We start from the raw sequence: 19573 nt of genomic DNA, 5'->3' as shown, positions 1-19573 counted from the left end.
TTTATCTGTCCTGCTGCCACCATCAGACCGGCACAGGAAGTGCGTTAGGCGCCCAAAAACCACGATGCCAGGTCAGTGGAGTTAAGATCTTTATTGGAAACCCAGCCTTCAAACATCATAGTACATTTTAATTTTTTATTAATTCAGTTACAACAGCAACAGGCCCCACGTCGGCTAGAGCAGTGGTTCCCAAACTGAGGTGCTGGGCCTCCTCGGGGACTGCGAGGAGGGGAAATAGATATAATATGCTGCAGATATAAATCACTGATTTTTCTAGAGGTTCTATGCGATGATAAATGGCTGTGCTGTGAGGTTTTACTGGTTTAACTGGTGGGGATGTCTGCAAGGGGAACGTTTGGGAACCGCTGGTCTAGCGACCGGAATTGCGAGCAGCAAAGAGTTCAAAGAGAGGACAAGGAAACAACAACAGAAAGACAAATGAGGGAAGTAAACAGAGAAATACATCTGAGTCTTCTTTTGATTTTAGGGGAGCAGGATTGCCTTCATTCAGCCTGGGTTTAAACTAAAAATACGAGCTTATGTGAGCAGGCAGGGCGTAAAGGAAAGGGAGCAAAAAGCCACCGTGGAGGTCAACGCATTCTTTCTGCCATCAACAAACAACGATAAACGATCAAGGAGGAAAAACACAAACTAGTTAATGTTTTTATTGGCGAATCCAGAGATTCTGTACTCGTTTGTAAATTCCACAGTGTGAAATGAATATAAATACATTTTTAAAAGATGACATGCACTAGGTGTGAGATATTTTGCAGTCATGAGACAATGAGTGTGTTTTCTGCGCAGCTGTGTGTAAAATTAAGGAGGAAACAAAAAATCAAAACTGAGATGGCAGATTTGCCTTTTTCTGTTGCAGCTGGAAGCAAAGGGTAAAAATCTAGAAATGCTCCAGATGTTCACCTTACACGTATGATGCAGTCGATCAGCTCAGATTCTCCACAAAGGTGGGGAAAGCAAACTGTCGGCGTCATCATCATCTTCATAATCATCATCCTCAGTGGTCTCCGTCTGATAACTGAGACAGTCTCTAAAGCAGCGTCTTGTCTAATAAATCAAAGTACTGATGGTGATCTCCCCTGTGTGAAATGCACTTAAAGTTCTCCAAACAACAAAGATGTCTACTGATGATAAACAAGCTGGATTAAACATACTGTATATTAATAAACTGTATTGGACTGGCATAGGCTGATCTTAATAAAAATAATTATTTTCGGTGCGCTGTGTTCGGCTCGAAAGATCCCAATCGGAGCATCTCTAACAAAATCCCACCTTCTCCCTCCAGTGGCAGGATTTTAGATCTGCAAAGAGGAAGAGGAAACATTATTTGAGTTTGTTCTGCACAATCTGATCCCAGCGTGCACGCAGTTTAGTTATCCACCATATTTGGACCAAACAAACTACTTCTACAGTTTATATCATGTTGGGGGTTAAAGTGCAACCGAAGATGGTGAGGATCATCAAATATCTAGAAAATCTCTCAAATGCATTAATCTAAAACACATGTGAAAAAAAGCCAATATAAGGCTGTTAGAAGGTGCAAGACTCCAAAGTCACTTAAAAACAAGTTTACGCCCAGGCTCGCTCAGCTAAACTGTCTCGTCAGAACCATCCTCACATCTCCTCTTTTTTTTTTATTGTTTTAAATCAGAAATGAACTTAAATACGACCAATTATGATTTATAAGCTTTTTGTCTATAAAATGCAATAAAATGTGACCACCACAACTTTTTTGATGACACAAGCTCCAAGACCAAACTTGTTTAAGAGCAAGCAAAGCTCCACTGTGTCTCAGAAAATAAGGCCACTGATGGAGATTTAGAACTAAAAGAAGAAAGTAAAATTATGCTGCTAGTTCTTTGTGTTTAATTCAAGGTGTTGTACTGGCTTCAAGACTACTTTTGGGATTATAATCCACTCCTGTGAAGAATTAAATTCAGGTACTTAGAATATATAAAAAAAATATTGTTCAATTACGCCAACTTACATCATCAATGTCCTCATCGTCATCTGCAATGTCATCAAACTGAATCTCATCGTCGTCTCCAGGTCCAAATGTGTCTGTCTCGTTGATTTTGGCTGCAGATGAAACAGAAAATGCATCAGAAACATCTCACGAGTACTCACGCCGACCCCAGAGTGAATCTAATCACGCCACAGGGTCGCACTGTGCAGTTATAGATGCTCTGAATGATCACCATCACCATCAGGGAGCAGTTTGGAAATGAGACTGTCACCACTTCTCCACCTTGCACGTGATTCATTAGTGGAGAAACCTTGAACTTTTATTTTGAAAGTTCATGCATGGCTAACCGGGTAGCCCTAACGCTTCCTCTATTGTTTTCCTGCAGTTGGTCGGGTCATCACCACGGTGCTGCTACTTTGCTCAGTCCCAAAATTCAGTATGTTTGTGATGTGCAATGAGGCCCTCTGCTGATCAAAACCTGCAACTATTTTCCACCTTGGATTTGCAGGAAAACAGAATCCTACTTCACCTACAGGTCTGACACAATAATGTTTGTGGAAGTTCATGGAAGTAAAACAGACACCAGACAACCAGCTGCAGTAACATTAACACAGCAAGTTTTTAAAAAACCGCCTCGTTAATGTGACACGTGCAGCGTAACTCACCGTGCTCTGGCAGCTCTCCGTACGCTTTCAAACTGCGAGCCTCGTCTGCGTTGTACTTAAGGATGACGTCAGCTTTGTTGTCCTGGAACAGAAGTTGGGGTTGAAGTTTGTGTTACTGATCACAGTAACTTAAGATTTTTTAACTAAGCCCCCCTACAGAGCCCCGTAGGTAGGACTCTCCATGTAAACACAACTGTGAGCAGTTTTCTGTTATTTGTGGCCATCATAAACATCAACATCTCTACTGATAAAACACAAATAAGTTTAGGAAAAGTAATTCAGGCTGTTAAAGCTTCACGGTGCCCTCTCAGTGACTGACAACAGTATTAGTGGTCTGATCTGAAGCCTGTGTGAGCCACCAACACACCTGATAATCCCTCAGCCCGACCAGGATGATGTCCGACGTGTTAATCCAGACCTGGAGGAAAACAAAACAAAGCAGGGATGAGTGGCACAGGGTCACGCTGCACTTTGTGACCCGCACACACGCTGACGGCGGCTGCCTGAGAAAATGCTGACGCGGCGTCACACCACAGAGTTTCCTCTGTGTGTGATGGTGGGAGAAGGCGACAGAAGGTGCTCGGGTCATTCCTACCTTTTTCCGGAGTTTTCCTCTGATGTGGCAAAGCCGCTTGGTTCCATCGAAGCACATCGCCTCCAGACGTCCGTTCCCCAACATTTTAATCACCTGAGCGTATTCTGAGACACAAGAGAGCAAAGGAAGCTTAAATCAACCCGTGATATACTCGCCTGTAATAAAGGGCTCGTACACTGTTCAGAATAGGAGGAATAAACCATTATGAATCTATTTCAGCTGCCTTGGTGCAAATGAAAGTGACAGATGCACTGGATGAGACAACAAGACAACCCCCACAAAGGGAATAGCAGGTGGTGCCCACAGACTGCTCGCTCTTCCTCTCTTCTGACTGATTTTTCTCTAGTTTTGCTTTTAGTTAGTGTCCCGGCTACTGATGGTTGCCCGTGCAGTCCAGATCCTTCAGGATCTCCATGCCTGCGGTTACAGGAAAGTTTGCAGAGTCTCCCAGCAGAGTGCCAAGATTTGGCGTGGACACCAGCAGGAGCAGAGCTAGACAAAGCTGTAGATAACAGCAGGAACAGTACGTGCTGCTTTGCAGGTCACTCCTGTGCATGTTTCTGAACAAACTGTTCACACTGAGCACATGTGACAGACGTGAGAGTCTGAAGCCTGAAACACACTCCAGAATGACTGCAATCCTATCCTGGTGCTTTGGGTTCTTCCTGGTACAGAACAGTTCTTGAATGATGAAGGCAGAACTGACCCACACCTTCATCAGAACCTCTGAAGTGTTCTGTACCCATGCTTCCAAATAGCACCAGACTGTCCAGGAGGTCCCTGATTCTCTGATCCAGGTCTGGCAGGATCAGTGACACATGCACCGAGGCTGTAGGGAGTGGATCCAGCCATAAATATTTGTGAATGGCATAATGACACAAGATGGATCATCCAGTGATTGCAATGTTTAACTTTAAATTTTAATTTGTTTTTAAACCTGCTCCTCAGAAGGTTGTTACATCTGGATTTGAGCAGTGAATTTTTGAGCAGCTCCAGCTGGATCCTGACACTTCTAAGCTGAAGATCCAGTAAAGCCGGTAAACCCCTCAGTCATCCAGCGCTCTAAACATCACTGCTCTTAAATCCTTTCCTTCTGATAAAAGGGAGTTTTTCCTTCCCACTGTCACCAAATGTTTGTTTATAGTAGGTCATGTAAAAGTTGGGGTTTCTTTCTAATGCTGTGGGGTCTTTACCTTAAAGCACCTTGAGGCAGCTGTTGGCTGGGCAGCTGGTGTGTTTTGACTGTCTGCTCATCAACTACAGCTGATATTTTAAATCCTCACAGCTTAACGAGACATTTTTTAAGCAAATATTTGATTTACCATCAAATAATTGTCACATATGCAAGCACAGGACTGAAAACTTCAAGCATTTTTTTGTTTGGATAAAACTGATTAGATTAGACTGAAAGATTACATTTCAATCTTAGAGATTTAAGTAGTTCTAACATGAACGATGAGCTATGACACTCGTTTACAGTTCTTAAAACTGTGCCCAACTTACAATCGGGATTTTTTTTCCTCCTTAAATTTATTTTTGTCTTTTTGTATTCATCCTGTTACTTTCTAAACGTTTAGATAATATTCAGGTTTCGCCAAAGCATTTAAAATTTTTATATCATGTCTTCATTTTGATTTCAAGTTATTGAGATCATTTTTTATTTGCAGATGCTAAAAAAAAAAAGGAAAAAGAGACATAATATAGTGAAACATAGCTCTGTGTAACTCTGTTTTACAGCTGACACAGTAAACTAACACTAGAACAAACTTTTATTATTACTATTTAAATAACTTTTCTTCTTCATACACTGACCACTACACTTTTAGTATTTGATGTGTTTGTTTTAGGGAGGCACTTTTTATTCTGTTTTATTGAATTTAACGAGCTCACTCTACAGACCCAACTTATCCAATAATATGCAGCTTTTTAAACAGCACTTTGTTTCATTCATTTAAAAGGTTTAATTTTTTTTTTTTTTACATTTATTACATTTTATTTTGTATTTTACTCATCACTCTCCTTTGTGTTAACTCAATTTTATTTTCCCATAATAAGAAGAAACACTGTATTTTAACTGAGACATACTTTAAAACCTTAATAGTTCACTCTTCATCCCACTCACATCAAACACACTAAATTACTGTTTGTTAAGGACATGCAGTGACACTTAATCCTAGACCTTATGAATAAGTTTATACTTCGTCCTCCTCCTTTTTGAACATGTAAATTCAGTGCTATAATGTTGTCAGTGTTTTGTTTACCTGACAATTTTCTGTAAGGCGCTCCTTTCTGTGAACAGCATTATATTGTGCAAGCAATACTTGCATACTTGCTTAGCTCGGAGGTGAAGGCAACTCTTCTAACCCACAAACAGAATAAACTGAACCCACACTCACCCTGTCCATCCTCCTTGAACACCAGCTCCCTCTTCTCAGACTCATTTTCGTTCTTTCCACGTCGCCGATTTTTACCTCCTTTACCTGTAAACAGAAACAAGCAGAAATACATTAGTGGTTTGTGTCAATTTCACCGTTTTGTTTTTTTAAACGTACATATAAATAATTTTGGCGCCATAAACAATCAACCAACAATTAAATGGAAAAACACCAATACTAAGATTTCATCAGGTTGGCTTGAGTGGAGTTAAATTTAATCAAGCTTAAGGCAGCTTTTTGTTTAGCAACGGAACAAAAATGACTAGAAACACCAGAAACTTCTGCTAAACAAGACAACACTGACACCTTGTTTTAAGTACACGTGAATGATTCAATTTCAGTTATCCAAACTGGCGTTTTATCGTGGTACACAGCAGAGATGGCATTAATTTCAACGCCTGTGTGAGCTTCTCTCTGAAAGGGGAACCGGACAGAAACAGGAGCTAACCTTTATGTTAAGGGTCGTAACATCGTCCAAACGCTACAATACCATCTGGAGAATAGTTTAGAACCCAGTATAAAGACACTCTGGTGTTTTAAAGGGCTGAATATTGGTGGAAATTGGAGGCGGATATTACGGGCCGGCCCGGGTGGGGTAGGTGGGGTAACTAGGTAAAAGCTAGCTGGTTAGCTGTAATAGTTAGCAGCGGACTACACCAGTAATCAGGTTAGCTCAATCGTTAACGGAGAAGGAGAACTTTATTAGATTTCTCCTAAATTCACAGTTACCCCGCATAGAACCAAACAGAGCGGGTAAACATCACGTATACCACGCTAACGGTCGTGTAAACGAGGCTCCGCGGGGCTAACTAGCAGCAGCCGGTCGGTGTCACGTTTTAGCTGCGTGTGTCCGCGGCGGGCTCCGACACAATCAACTGAAACTCGTCGCTAACGGATGGCTTCCCGCTAGCCTTACCTTTATTTTTGGGCATATTCTTTCACGCCTCGGTCACGGTAGTTCCGCTCGGTAGAAATGACCAGCTGTTAAACAATAACTGTTCACGAGAAGTGAGCGAATGCAGAGAAAGCACAGATCTGACGAGATGCTAGCTACTCAGCGTCGAATCACTCATCAGAAGTGCGCATGCGCAGACCAGGACATTCAAAACCTCAGTACTTTATTGGAACAGGGCATTGTTACAGAGACAAAGCGCTTCTTTCAGTAAAGAAGCAACAGTGACGAAATTCACCTCTAATAAATGTAAAAGTACCGTAGTAGTAGTAATTCTTATTGCTTATGTTCAATTTTTACATTATTATCATACAGTTAAAAAACATTTTTATTGTGGCTGTTTTATTTTCTTCAGCTATTAATGTATTGATTTATATTCACATTCTTACGTTTTATTTTATTTTATAAAAACATTATTTCAATATTTTTCTTACATGTACCTTAACCTGTGGAGCTTCTTCACGAATTAGATTATGATTTTTTTTAAATGATATTTTATTAAATTTTATTGTATTTTATTTCCAATCTTCTTTTAGTTTTTTATTGATTTTTTTAATGTTGAGGGCTATTCTGTTGTTTCCTTTACTCATTTTTATTCCATTTTAATTTAATTGTTATTTTTAAATTTACCCCGAGCTCCTTACTAAATTACAAATGTTTATTTTTTATATTTATTATTATATGACATTTTAACTTGTTAAGCTCATTTTATGTGACTTTATTTATTAGTTTACACGTAACTGAGTCCCTTCTAGGGTAACTTGTATCTTATCGTACAGTATCGTCTGTTGTACAGTATTTTACTGAACTGTTTTTCGCTGACTGCTGGTACTTTTAAAGTACATCCAGGGCTCCAGGGGGCGCTCTGACATGTGTTTTCAGCTCGTTAGTTTGTCCTGAAAGAAAACACACGTCTTTTTGTGTGTTTTCTTTTTTGTGGCTCAGCTAGCTTTCTGCAGGAAATCTGACCATCTGCATCGATTAAAGGTGAACGATTAGCTGTACCTGAACATTTGTGCATGCAGTTCAACTCTTTTCCTTTAATGTTAAAGAGCCAACTAGTTCATAGTGGAGAAATCTGAACCTCAGAGCTGCCCCTATCTATTGATTAGCTGTTCGTTGCTAAGCTAATGGTTGTGATGGCTGACTTCGGCAGCAGGGTCGTGCTGAATGTTGACTCTATTCTTGCTGTTATTTAAAAGAATAAACAGAAAAGACTTGAGCAGAAAAATAGGTCGTGGCGGATTATTTATTAGAGAAAAAATGTTTCGTTAAAATGTGAAGTATCGCTGCTCACGTCTCACTTCTACTTAAAACAGAACATTTTGAATGGAAGTCTTGTTATAACAGGAATGATCAAAATAAACATTTAAACGTGCACTTATAAAAAAGGAATACAAAATTATAATGAAAAATTATAATAGTAGCTAACATAATCTACATGTATGTGAAAATTAAAATATTATAATAGAAAAAATGGTCTTAATGGCAATTGCATGAATTATGGGCAAGAGCTGTGCAGTTACATAAATAAACAGTAAAATACTTACTATAATCACAAATGATTATTTGACATAATAAACACAATTACAGATTTTGTAAATAATACAAGTAGTTATTGTACATGTATATAATAATATAATAATTGTATTATGAACAATAATTCTCTTGTTTATTGTCTATTTATATGTTAATGCATACCTGCATCAATGAATGAGTAGCATACAAGCATGTACAGATAAAAACTACGAACAAATACCTGGACATGTAATATTAATATTCATTAATCATTAATTAATAATATATTTCCTGCTGAGTGGAACTGCTTTTACTCAAATTCAGCTCCATCACCGTGCAGACCTACATCTTTCAGCTGCTCCATCCCACCACTACATCCATGATTCTTCTCTGAGGTCTTCCTCTCTTCCTCCTCCCTTGCAGCTCCATCTTCAACATCCTTTCTCCTCCTTTGCACATGTCCAAACCATCTCAGGCTCGTGTCTCTAACTTCTTCTCCTTCTGATCTTTTTATTTCTAAGTCTTTCCATCCTGGTCACTCCAAACAAAAATAAAACTTGGATAATATTTAGTATTTATGAATAAATGTTAAGTGTTTTTCACACGTAGACTTTGGTGGGCTGCCCAGAGGGATGAAGAAAGTTTACCTATAAACCCCGAGTCAGAGATGAGGGGTGTCACAAGGGCAGTTATCGACTTTCTCTGCTAAACCAGACTTTGTCCTTGAGGCTCTGCGTGCGCTCTCATATAAAGGGGCCTTTCACACATTATAGGAGTATTCTTCCACACAAAATGATCTGTTATGAGTCCAGCATGTTCCAAGCTAGCACACCACTCAGGTGTGTTTTGAGATTTATTTTTATTGTTTTATCAATTTCAGACAGCATCTCAGTCAGTTCACTACCACATATTCCCATATGCTCTTATTTTGAAAGTTGATTCACTATTGACAAACTTGCATCGGCCCTTCCTGTCTCCCGTTTTTCCAACAATAGGCTGATCAGAGTGCTTTTGCTGTGACTGCCAGACTCTGATCCTGTGGTCAGACTGACTTTGACTTCACCGTCTTGGGTGATGTTAGTCCTTGTTCTGCTCTTTGAGATGGAGCTGCTCTCTAACCAGGATGTGATGCAGGTGGAGGATTGTTTCATGAGCTGCCACGCCGAGCAGAATGAGGACGCCAGTCACAAACCAATATTTACTGTCAGGAAATACTGTGTATATGGTATTGATTTATTGATATATCTAAGAAAGACTTTTTATGCCTTCATTCTGTAGTATTTTATCTGTTTGCTGCGTATGTAATACATTTTTCTCCTTTCAGGCGGCTTCCAAGCAGTCGACCGTTCAAAGCGGAGGTGCAGGAAAAGCATCATCATCCTCGGTCATGGCCGGAAACAAAAACTGGGATGGCGCCGGTGGGATGGACCAGATAACAGTCGTGAGAATAGACGACACTCACATCGCTGAAGAGGAGTCGCACGTCGACGGGAAGGTGTTCTACGAGGTGGAGTGCTCGCTGCCTGCGGAGGACGAGGTCGTGGGAGAGGATGACGATGACGGCGTCTACGTCATCGAGTATTCAAACCCTGAAGAGGAGGGGGAGAGTTACCAGTTCACGATGTCCGTAGATCGGTCGCTCCCAGCGAAAGAGCCGATTGTTAAAACTCCGGTGGTCAGCGAGAACCCCGGAGCTCTGCTGCCGTCCAGACCGGCGAGGTTGCGACCTCAGGTGAGCCAGAAGAGGAGGTTGGTAACCGAGGAAGAGGAGATCAAAAGCGAAGAGTTCACGGTGAGCAATAAGAGCGTGCTGGCGCTGGGAGAGGATTACAGCGACGTGATGGAGATGAACTCGGGCTCAGGTAAGAAACTGGTGTGCACGATGTGCCCGCCGCCCGGCAAGCTTTTCAAGAGGGCGTCTGGGCTGGCGGTGCATTTAAAGCAGATGCACCACATGGAGGGGAAGAAGACGTTCTTCTGCAACTCCTGCCAGCAGTCGCTCCGCACTCAGATCGAGCTGGACGCGCACACGAGGCGCCACGCCAACCAGGACGCCGTGTTCGTCTGCCGCCTCTGCGCAGCCGAGGAGGAAGCCGGCACGGAGGAGAAGAAGGGGTTCAAAGGGTCCAGGTGGGGCCTGAAGAAGCACCTGGAGAAGGAGCATCCAGGTGTTATCCCGCGCTGTGACATCTGCAACAAAGGCTTCAAGACGCTCGTGTCGTACCTCGCCGACCAGTTCCGGCACGTCGGGGTGTCGCCGTACTACTGCGCCAAGTGTCAGATCTACGAAATGACTGAGCGCGGTCTGAGCGTGCACATCAGAAACCACAACAAGAAGAAGATGACTGAGCAGAAGGCTAATGAAAGCCGCCTGCAGACTTTTGAAGTCTCCGCCGGTGCTGATAACTCGGCGACAGACGACTCCGACTTCTGACGCTCCAGACTCACCGTTTAGCTTCGTGTTCGAGTGAAGCGGCTCACAGACGTCAGGGTCAAATCCCATATTTTATGCATCTGAACTGAACTTTGGGCAGAAAAACTTTCCCCCTAACAGTTAGAAAACCTTTTTTGTGTGTGTGCAGTTAATGACCAAACATGTTACTGTTTAAGTAGAAGTGTCTAAGAATTATTTGAATTCCCTTCCTTTATTTTCAATTAGGGATAATCGTAGTTGATGAAACGGGACAAAAAACTTGTCTCAAAGAAAAACGTCCAGGAAACGGTCAGAATCAGCACAGGCGTCCATTAACTACTGTGTGTTTATTTAAAAGACATTTTACACATTTAATCACAGCCTTCAGTAACCATCTTTTTTAAATGTTGCTGATATCTGTGGCGCACACACACAGTCAGGTTAGTCTTCTTACCTTGCAGGTTAACCCGTAATGATCACAGCTGTGCTTCCATCAGAAGTGACTTCCAGGGTCGCCTCAAGTCTGTTTTTAAAAGAAAGTTAAGCAGCACAGAGCAGGCGATTGGGTCAGGAAGTCAGAGACAGCAACAGCATAAAGAATTTGATACATTTTCAAAATAAAAGATCCTTTGAAGACTAAACGCTTGTTTCTGAAACACTCCCGCTGTGTAAGGTGGATCAAAACTTCACCAAAGAGAAGCAGCCGCTGTGTTTCAGGGTTAAGTTTACGCGCTCATTTTCTCAAACAAGGTGCTTCCCTGAACGAATAGCAGGACTGTACTTATGATGGCCCCCTACAACCAGCAGGTAACTACTACTGTACATCAATAAAATGAATATATCTAAACTGGGACGTTTCAGACTGGGTAAAAGTCAGCTAGAAAAAAGGCCCAACGGTCCAACTTTGAGACATCAGAGCAGGTTACAGCCAATCTGGTGCAGTTTTCTAAAAATCGCACTCTTGGACTAAAACTGAATTTTCCAAACATAAATGCAGTTGTTTGGAGGCGTTATTACAGAAACTTTCCAGGTGTAACTCCCATTTCATGAAGTGTTACAGAAAAATATAGCCGACACAAACAGACCCAAGCTTTCAGTCACATCACATGATCTTTTTTTACAGGTGCTAAAATAAAAGGATCAAACACTCTGGACCAGCAAACAAAGGAAACACCCCAAACACTAAGACATTTAAGCTGTTTGTGGAGGGAAAATGCCAAAAGTTTGAACCTTTCACTTCACTTGGTGTGCGTTATTTTTATATATTACTGGTCAGCTGACCTCAAGAAGTTACGACAGAAGACACATTCAAAGCTGTTCATTTGCCTTTTTCGTTGAGTATGTGTTATACCTTTTGTGAAGGAGCTTTCCAAGGTGAAAAAGCTACAAATATTTAAAAAGACCCAAAAAACTTTAAAATACACATAACTTTGTGTAACAGGAATACAGATAATTAGCATTAATGGTCCCTGAATACTCAATGTAGGACTCTTTTAGTGGACTCTGGCCACACATTGGAAACCAATGAAATGTTACAGTCTTAACTGCGTTTGTGAAGTTTGTACTGAAATATGCATCAACACTAAATCAAGCATAAAACTCTTTTCGAGGCTAAAATGTGGCTTTTAAAGAGCCGGCCGTGTGTAATTAAATTGCCACAGAGCTCACTCGTTGCAGGAGCCGAAACCTTTCAAATGTTATTTTAAACTCATCCTGTCATAACTGTACGTTTTATGTTACAGGAGGTGAAAATCATTCGAATATGAACTGAGTTTGCTGCATAACACTGAAAAGAGATGCAACGAGCTGTGTTATGAAGCGTTTTAGTTTTTCTTCTTTTTAATTGAAATGCAGTGAAATCGCAGGTTTGCTGTGTTAATTTTTTTGCTTTTTTGTTCTTTGCTGTGGTGATTTCATTTTTTGCCTGCAACATTGCATTAAAGGGAAATGCCACTGATTCTTAGCGCTGCTGTTTTCTGTTCACATTTTTACTCTGTAAAGTGAGTGTGGATGAGTTTTTATGCTGAAGGGGGTTTACAAGGTGCTTCATGTGTCACAGTTTTTTATTTTGCAAGTTTTTAAAAACATTTCTTTAATAAAAAAAAATTAATTGAGAGCAACAAGCAGACAAAAAGCCAACAAACAACAAATCTCAGTTGACATAAGCTAAATATTGCATCTTTTCACAATAAAATGCTCCTGAGGTTCACGTTCTGTGAAATTATCTTTTATTCAAACGACAGGTGTAGTGTAAACATACATTTATGCTTTGCACTTAAATGCTGTAAAAACTACAAAGATAAATATAAAGTCGACATTTGGCTGCATTCACATAAAAAAGGTTGTTTCCCATTTTAAAAACAGCTTTTAACAGCCTGTTTACGGAGGCCTCGTGTGACATCTGGAGCTCGACTGGCTCATTCCTCCATCACCTCAGCAAACAGGACTAGCTGCCTCTGCTACTGGCCAAGCACTCTTCAGATGCAAGCTGTGTTTCTAACTTTAGTCTGTAGCACCATGTTGGTGAAAGATGACAGGAAACGAGCTGTTGGCAACCCCACAGCAGGTGAAGCCAAAGTGGGCAGCTTTTGAAAAATATTTTCTTCTTTCGGTTAGATGTTAATCAGGTAGAGCTCATAATATTTTCCTCCATCCAGCAGCTGCTCGTGACTGTTTGTGCACATTTTTACAGCAATAATAATGCATGTTATCAAAAATGGCTTTAAATCTAATGAAAACAGATTTATCTTGCAGCCAAACCCACCTACAGCAACCAGATGTTCTTTCTTTACTGATGATGGGTTTTTTAAACATCCATGCACATTTTTCTGCTGTTTTCTATGTGTAGTCCCATTGGAGCACCATTAATCTGAAATTGATCATCTACAAAAATGTATTTGTGGATGAGGGTTATTGAGTCTGGGCTGTCTCGTGTATTTTAACATTTTTGTATTGAAGGCACAAACGAGCATCAAGAAACAAAGAGACACAAAACAGGTTGTCAGAGGTAATACAATAAAACACAGTCAGTAGGTGACTATGTGGTAACGGTTATTTAACATCAGTGAAAGACAAAACAACAACAATATCAACAAAAAAGATGCATGTTTCCTCCCTTTTTTCCATCTGTAAGTCAAATTTTCAGGTTATTATCAAACTTGAAATTACAGTTCAGGTTGGGCTCAGACTCGAAACACTGAGAAAATTATAAACTGACAACAAAAACACTTTGAACTCTAACCATAAACTGAAATTATGACTTACCGATGTGGAAAACAAGTTTTTTCAGTGGCAGCAACAAGCTTCCACACACCCAGCTTTTGGCATTTATAACAGGTGGGCCCTGTTAAATACTGCAGCACTGTGAGCACATTTCTGCTACTAATACTGTTTTCTTTCTTATTATGTTTACATTTAATTCTTATTGCAAAAATAAATTTACTCTGGTGGGAGAGTGCAGATAATTTTTTGCTTTAACAGTAAAAAAAACAGTGAAAGTGAAAGTACAGATGCAGTGGCCTGGGTTCAAGTCTGACCTGTGGCCGTTTGTTGTGTGTCTCTCTGCTTTCTGTCTGTCTCCACTATTCAATAAAGGCAAAAAATTTAAAAGTACAGATACTGGTGTTTCTGATAAACTGATACTGGTGTTTGTAAACTTTGTGTATTGTAGTGCTCTGCAGAGTTCACAGCACCACAGGACAGTCCACCTTAACGGAGCTGAGACAGGTGACCTGGTTATGTCAGTTTTGAACCACGCTACATACAAGATGTGTGACGGGCTGATTTGGTATTTTAAGTTTATTGTAGTTTGTTATCCCAGCCAAGTCACCTGACATAAGATAAGATAACCTTTATTAGTCCCACGCGTGGGAAATTTGTTTAAAGTTAAAGGTTCTGTCAGATCAGATTTTTGTTTTTAAAAGGCCGCAGACCATGAAATAAGTAAACATTTATCAGCCATCATTATCACAGAGCTAAATGCAAACAACAGCAACAAACACGTTCTATAAAATCACATCTCTAATCATCGCATCATCTGTCTACTGTCACCCCGTCGTCCTGAGACCTGCAGCTGTTACTGGGCGGGATTTGAATGATGCCACCAATCAGGAAGAGATTGAGTCACTAAGGCACCGGAGTTACTGGGCGGGATTTGTGCAGCTAATAGTTTATTTATTGACAAATATAGTCATATATGTTGGTGGGAGATAGGCCAAGATAAACAGTGCTCAGGGACCCCGCCCCTCCCTGAGCCTGGTTCTGCTGGAGGTTTCTTCCTGTTAAAAGTAAGTTTTTCTTCCCACTGTCACCAAAGCGTTTGCTCACAGGGGGTCATCTGATTGTTGGGGTTTTCTCTGTTCTCTTTGTATTATTGTAGGGTCTTTACCTTACAATATAAAACACCATGAGGCAACTGTTGTTGCGATTTGGTGTTATATAAATAAAATTGATTTGAATATTCTTTTGAAGAAATGTACAAACGGTGGGTTTGATCCCAGACTGGATTTCCAAAGAGGGTTAACGGAGGAGCTTTAAAAAGGATCCCAGTGTATCGCAGCCTGCGTAGAAGGTTTGGTTTCTGAAAACGGTGCAGTCCACTCTGCAGCGCTGACAATCATCTACACTTCCTCTCACTCTTCTGTCAGTCGCTGCTGGATGAATGTCTACGTCCCAACAATATGGCCACAATCAGAGCGTCTCTGCACACGAGGACATACATTCACTTACGCATCGGTGACTCCCACCTGAAAAGAGAAACAATTGAGGTGATAAGTTAGTGTTTACAGAGACTCACGCAGTCAGCTGTCAGTCACTGATGCAGCACATGAGCAGCGTAGTAGCTTCCTCAGCTCTCGTGTTTCCTTATTAAGCATGCTGAGTTCAAAGACTTGCATGCTTGTATTACAGAGGGGTTGCTACCTTACAACATAAAATGCCTTGAGGCGACTGATGTTATGATTTGATGCGACATAAATAAATTTGAATTCAATGGATTCAAGTCTTTTTTCTCAGCAGATTTCACTCAAGACAAATTTAATGTTGAATATTTAGAAAAGTGCCCTGAAGGTCATAAAATCTATAAAGGGGAGATCATGAGGAGGGGACTTCTATGACAGGCTGATTGGTGAGGCTGAAGCAGATTAATAACAACCTCCTACTGACCTGAACGTCTCCAGTCTGTAGTCTGGATTCTTCTGAAGAATAATCAGTGCTGTCACGTCATAACCCTTCAAGTAGTTGTTGCTCATGTCCAGCTCTCTCAAATGGGAGGGGTTCGACTTCAACGCTAAGACCAGAGGATGGCAGCTGGACCTCGTCAATCTGCATTCCCACAGGCTGAATAAAAAATAAAACAGGTTTAGAAAAACAAACTCCCACTTCGCAAAGTTAGGTGTTTGATAATAATGTGTTCAGAGAAGAAGAAAATTTAACATAGAGAAGTTTAGAAAACTGCAACGCAAAAACAAAATAATAAAGGCAAATAGATGCAGTGATTCAAACTGAGGAAGGGGAAAAGAAAAATGTTGACTGACTTTAGAATCTCCAGCCTACAGTCTGGACTGGCCAGAAAATCACACAGGTAGTGCACACCATAATCCTTCAGCTTGTTGTTTCCAGACAGGTCCAGCTCTTTCAAATATGAGGGGTTGGACTTGAGAGCAGAGACCAGTAAACTACAACTGTAGGATGACAATCTGCAGATCCTCAACCTAAATGAAAAATAAAGATCACCTAAATAACATATTTTACAATCAAATCGTATTTTAGGTTTTAAGTGTGTTAACATTTCCTAATCCTGCAAACCACCATCAACTGAAAAGCAGGAAACCAGAATAAAAGAAAACTCTGACCTCAGAGCCTCCAGTCGACAATCTGGACTCTCCAGAAAAACACAAAGCAGCTCCACTCCTGAATCCTGCAGCTTATTGTCACTCAGGTCGAGCTCTCTCAGATGGGAGGGGTTGGACATGAGACCACAGACCAGAGAATCACAGCTGGTCTCTGACAACCTGCATGAACTCAAACTGGACACAGAACAAAACAGTTTAAACTCCTAGTTGAGAACATTTAGTGTTCACAATCTCAAACCTTTTATTAAACAGGCCTGAGAGTCAAACTATGTTATTGATGAGCTTGGATTTGGCTCGATCTTCAGCAGGAAAAGACGAGTTCAGACTCTTTGTAGATTCAAATACGCATCTATAGTCATTAGTGTTAGTCATAAACATCCCCCACAGCACCACAGGACAGTCCACCTTAACGGAGCTGAGACAGGTGACCTGGTTATGTCAGTTTTGAACCACGCTACATACAAGATGTGTGACGGGCTGATTTGGTATTTTAAGTTTATTGTAGTTTGTTATCCCAGCCAAGTCACCTGACATAAGATAAGATAACCTTTATTAGTCCCACGCGTGGGAAATTTGTTTAAAGTTAAAGGTTCTGTCAGATCAGATTTTTGTTTTTAAAAGGCCGCAGACCATGAAATAAGTAAACATTTATCAGCCATCATTATCACAGAGCTAAATGCAAACAACAGCAACAAACACGTTCTATAAAATCACATCTCTAATCATCGCATCATCTGTCTACTGTCACCCCGTCGTCCTGAGACCTGCAGCTGTTACTGGGCGGGATTTGAATGATGCCACCAATCAGGAAGAGATTGAGTCACTAAGGCACCGGAGTTACTGGGCGGGATTTGTGCAGCTAATAGTTTATTTATTGACAAATATAGTCATATATGTTGGTGGGAGATAGGCCAAGATAAACAGTGCTCAGGGACCCCGCCCCTCCCTGAGCCTGGTTCTGCTGGAGGTTTCTTCCTGTTAAAAGTAAGTTTTTCTTCCCACTGTCACCAAAGCGTTTGCTCACAGGGGGTCATCTGATTGTTGGGGTTTTCTCCGTTCTCTTTGTATTATTGTAGGGTCTTTACCTTACAATATAAAACACCATGAGGAACTGTTGTTGCGATTTGGTGTTATATAAATAAAATTGATTTGAATATTCTTTTGAAGAAATGTACAAACGGTGGATTTGATCCCAGACTGGATTTCCAAAGAGGGTTAACGGAGGCGCTTTAGAAAGGATCCCAGTGTATCGCAGCCTGTGTAGAAGGTTTGGTTTCTGAAAACGGTGCAGTCCACTCTGCAGCGCTGACAATCATCTACACTTCCTCTCACTCATCTGTCAGTCGCTGCTGGATGAATGTCTACGTCCCAACAATATGGCCACAATCAGAGTGTCTCTGCACACGAGGACATACGTTCACTTACGCATCGGTGACTCCCACCTGAAAAGAGAAACAATTGAGGTGATAAGTTAGTGTTTACAGAGACTCACGCAGTCAGCTGTCAGTCACTGATGCAGCACATGAACCACAATATAAATAGCAGCATAGCAGCTTCCTCAGCGCTCATGTTTCCTTAAGCATGCTGAGTTCAAAGACTTGCATGCTTGTATTACAGAGCGGTTGCTACCTTACAACATAAAATGCCTTGAGGTGACTGATGTTATGATTTGATGCAACATAAATAAATTTGAATTCAATGGATTCAAGTCTTTTTTCTCAGCAGATTTCACTCAAGACAAATTTAATGTTGAATATTTAGAAAAGTGCCCTAAAGGCCATAGAATCTATAAAGGGGAGCTCATGAGGAGGGGACTTCTATGACAGGCTGATTGGTGAGGCTCAAGCAGATTAATAACAACCTCCTACTGACCTGAACGTCTCCAGTCTGTAGTCTGGATTCTTCTGAAGATCAATCAGTGCTGTCACGTCATAACCCTTCAAGTAGTTTTCTCTCATGTCCAGCTCTCTCAAATGGGAGGGGTTCGACTTCAACGCTAAGACCAGAGGATGGCAGCTGGACCTCGTCAATCTGCATTTCCACAGGCTGAATAAAAAATAAAACAGGTTTAGAAAAACAAGCTCCCACTTCGCAAAGTTAGGTGTTTGATAATAATGTGTTCAGAGAAGAAGAAAATGTAACATAGAGAAGTTTAGAAAACTGCAAAAAAACAAGAAAATAAAGGCAAATAGATGCAGTGATTCAAACTGAGGAAGTGGAAAAGAAAAATGTTGACTGACTTTAGAATCTCCAGCCTACAGTCTGGACTGCCCAGAAAATCACACAGGTAGTGCACACCATCATCCTTCAGCTTGTTGTTTCCAGACAGGTCCAGCTCTTTCAGATATGAGGGGTTGGACTTGAGAGCAGAGACCAGAAAACTACAACTGTAGGATGACAATCTGCAGATCCTCAACCTAAATGAAAAATAAAGATCACCTAAATAACATATTTTACAATCAAATCGTATTTTAGGTTTTAAGTGTGTTAACATTTCCTAATCCTGCAAACCACCATCAACTGAAAAGCAGGAAACCAGAATAAAAGAAAACTCTGACCTCAGAGCCTCCAGTCGACAATCTGGACTCTCCAGAAAAACACAAAGCAGCTCCACTCCTGAATCGTGCAGCTTATTGTCACTCAGGTCGAGCTCTCTCAGATGGGAGGGGTTGGACATGAGCGCAGAGACCAGAGAATCACAGCTGGTCTCTGACAACCTGCATGAACTCAAACTGGACACAGAACAAAACAGTTTAAACTCCTAGTTGAGAACATTTAGTGTTCACAATCTCAAACCTTTTATTAAACAGGCCTGAGAGTCAAACTATGTTATTGATGAGCTTGGATTTGGCTCGATCTTCAGCAGGAAAAGACGAGTTCAGACTCTTTGTAGATTCAAATACGCATCTATAGTCATTAGTGTTAGTCATAAACATATTGAGATATTAGATATTAAATTATATGTTTGTGAAAATCTGATCACTGAACACTTGGGGGAAGAATTATTATTAATTTTTGAATTTAAAGTATGAACTGACTTCAGAAACTCTAGTTTACAGTTGTGACTTTTGAGTCCACCAGTCAGCAGCTCCATTCCTGGGTCTTTCAGGTAGTTTCCACTCAGGTCCAGATGTACCAGGTGGGAGGGTCTGGACTTCAGGG

The 19573-nt window shown here is 40.9% G+C and overlaps 4 protein-coding genes across 4 annotated transcripts; 1 reads left to right on the top strand and 3 right to left on the bottom strand.

The window, feature by feature from the left end:
• Positions 1-76: 76 nt before the first annotated feature.
• Positions 77-6764, bottom strand: eif1axb (eukaryotic translation initiation factor 1A X-linked b). Its single transcript, XM_005945537.3, has 7 exons — positions 6593-6764; positions 5638-5721; positions 3242-3345; positions 3014-3064; positions 2647-2728; positions 2003-2094; positions 77-1316 (listed from the first exon to the last, which is right to left on the bottom strand). The coding sequence occupies exons 1-7, from the start codon at positions 6606-6608 to the stop codon at positions 1311-1313; spliced, it is 435 nt and encodes a 144-aa protein (XP_005945599.1). The 5' UTR covers positions 6609-6764; the 3' UTR covers positions 77-1310.
• Positions 6765-7530: 766 nt separating this feature from the next.
• On the top strand, positions 7531-12616 carry LOC102297873 (zinc finger protein 615). Its single transcript, XM_005945539.2, has 2 exons — positions 7531-7615; positions 9471-12616. Exon 2 carries the CDS (start codon positions 9534-9536, stop codon positions 10578-10580), a length of 1047 nt encoding a protein of 348 aa, XP_005945601.1. The 5' UTR covers positions 7531-7615; positions 9471-9533; the 3' UTR covers positions 10581-12616.
• A 2290-nt stretch (positions 12617-14906) lies between these two features.
• Positions 14907-16733, bottom strand: LOC102298398 (ribonuclease inhibitor). Its single transcript, XM_005945540.3, has 4 exons — positions 16412-16733; positions 16094-16270; positions 15723-15896; positions 14907-15304 (listed from the first exon to the last, which is right to left on the bottom strand). The coding sequence occupies exons 1-4, from the start codon at positions 16528-16530 to the stop codon at positions 15280-15282; spliced, it is 495 nt and encodes a 164-aa protein (XP_005945602.1). The 5' UTR covers positions 16531-16733; the 3' UTR covers positions 14907-15279.
• Positions 16734-17526: 793 nt separating this feature from the next.
• Positions 17527-19571, bottom strand: LOC121812082 (NACHT, LRR and PYD domains-containing protein 12-like; the record flags this gene model as incomplete). The annotated part of the gene is made up of 5 exons (XM_042213223.1): positions 17527-17853; positions 18284-18457; positions 18652-18828; positions 18970-19143; positions 19450-19571. Coding segments are annotated over 5 exons (672 nt in total), but the record flags the coding sequence as incomplete, so codon positions are not given.
• Between the last annotated feature and the right edge of the window lie 2 nt (positions 19572-19573).

The sequence above is a fragment of the Haplochromis burtoni genome, unplaced genomic scaffold, assembly GCF_018398535.1.
Source record: "Haplochromis burtoni strain Fernald_Lab_line unplaced genomic scaffold, NCSU_Asbu1 Contig_428, whole genome shotgun sequence".
Lineage (NCBI taxonomy): Eukaryota > Metazoa > Chordata > Actinopteri > Cichliformes > Cichlidae > Haplochromis > Haplochromis burtoni.
Note: the sequence above shows the minus strand (reverse complement) of the source record. Positions and strands in the feature narration are given on the sequence as shown.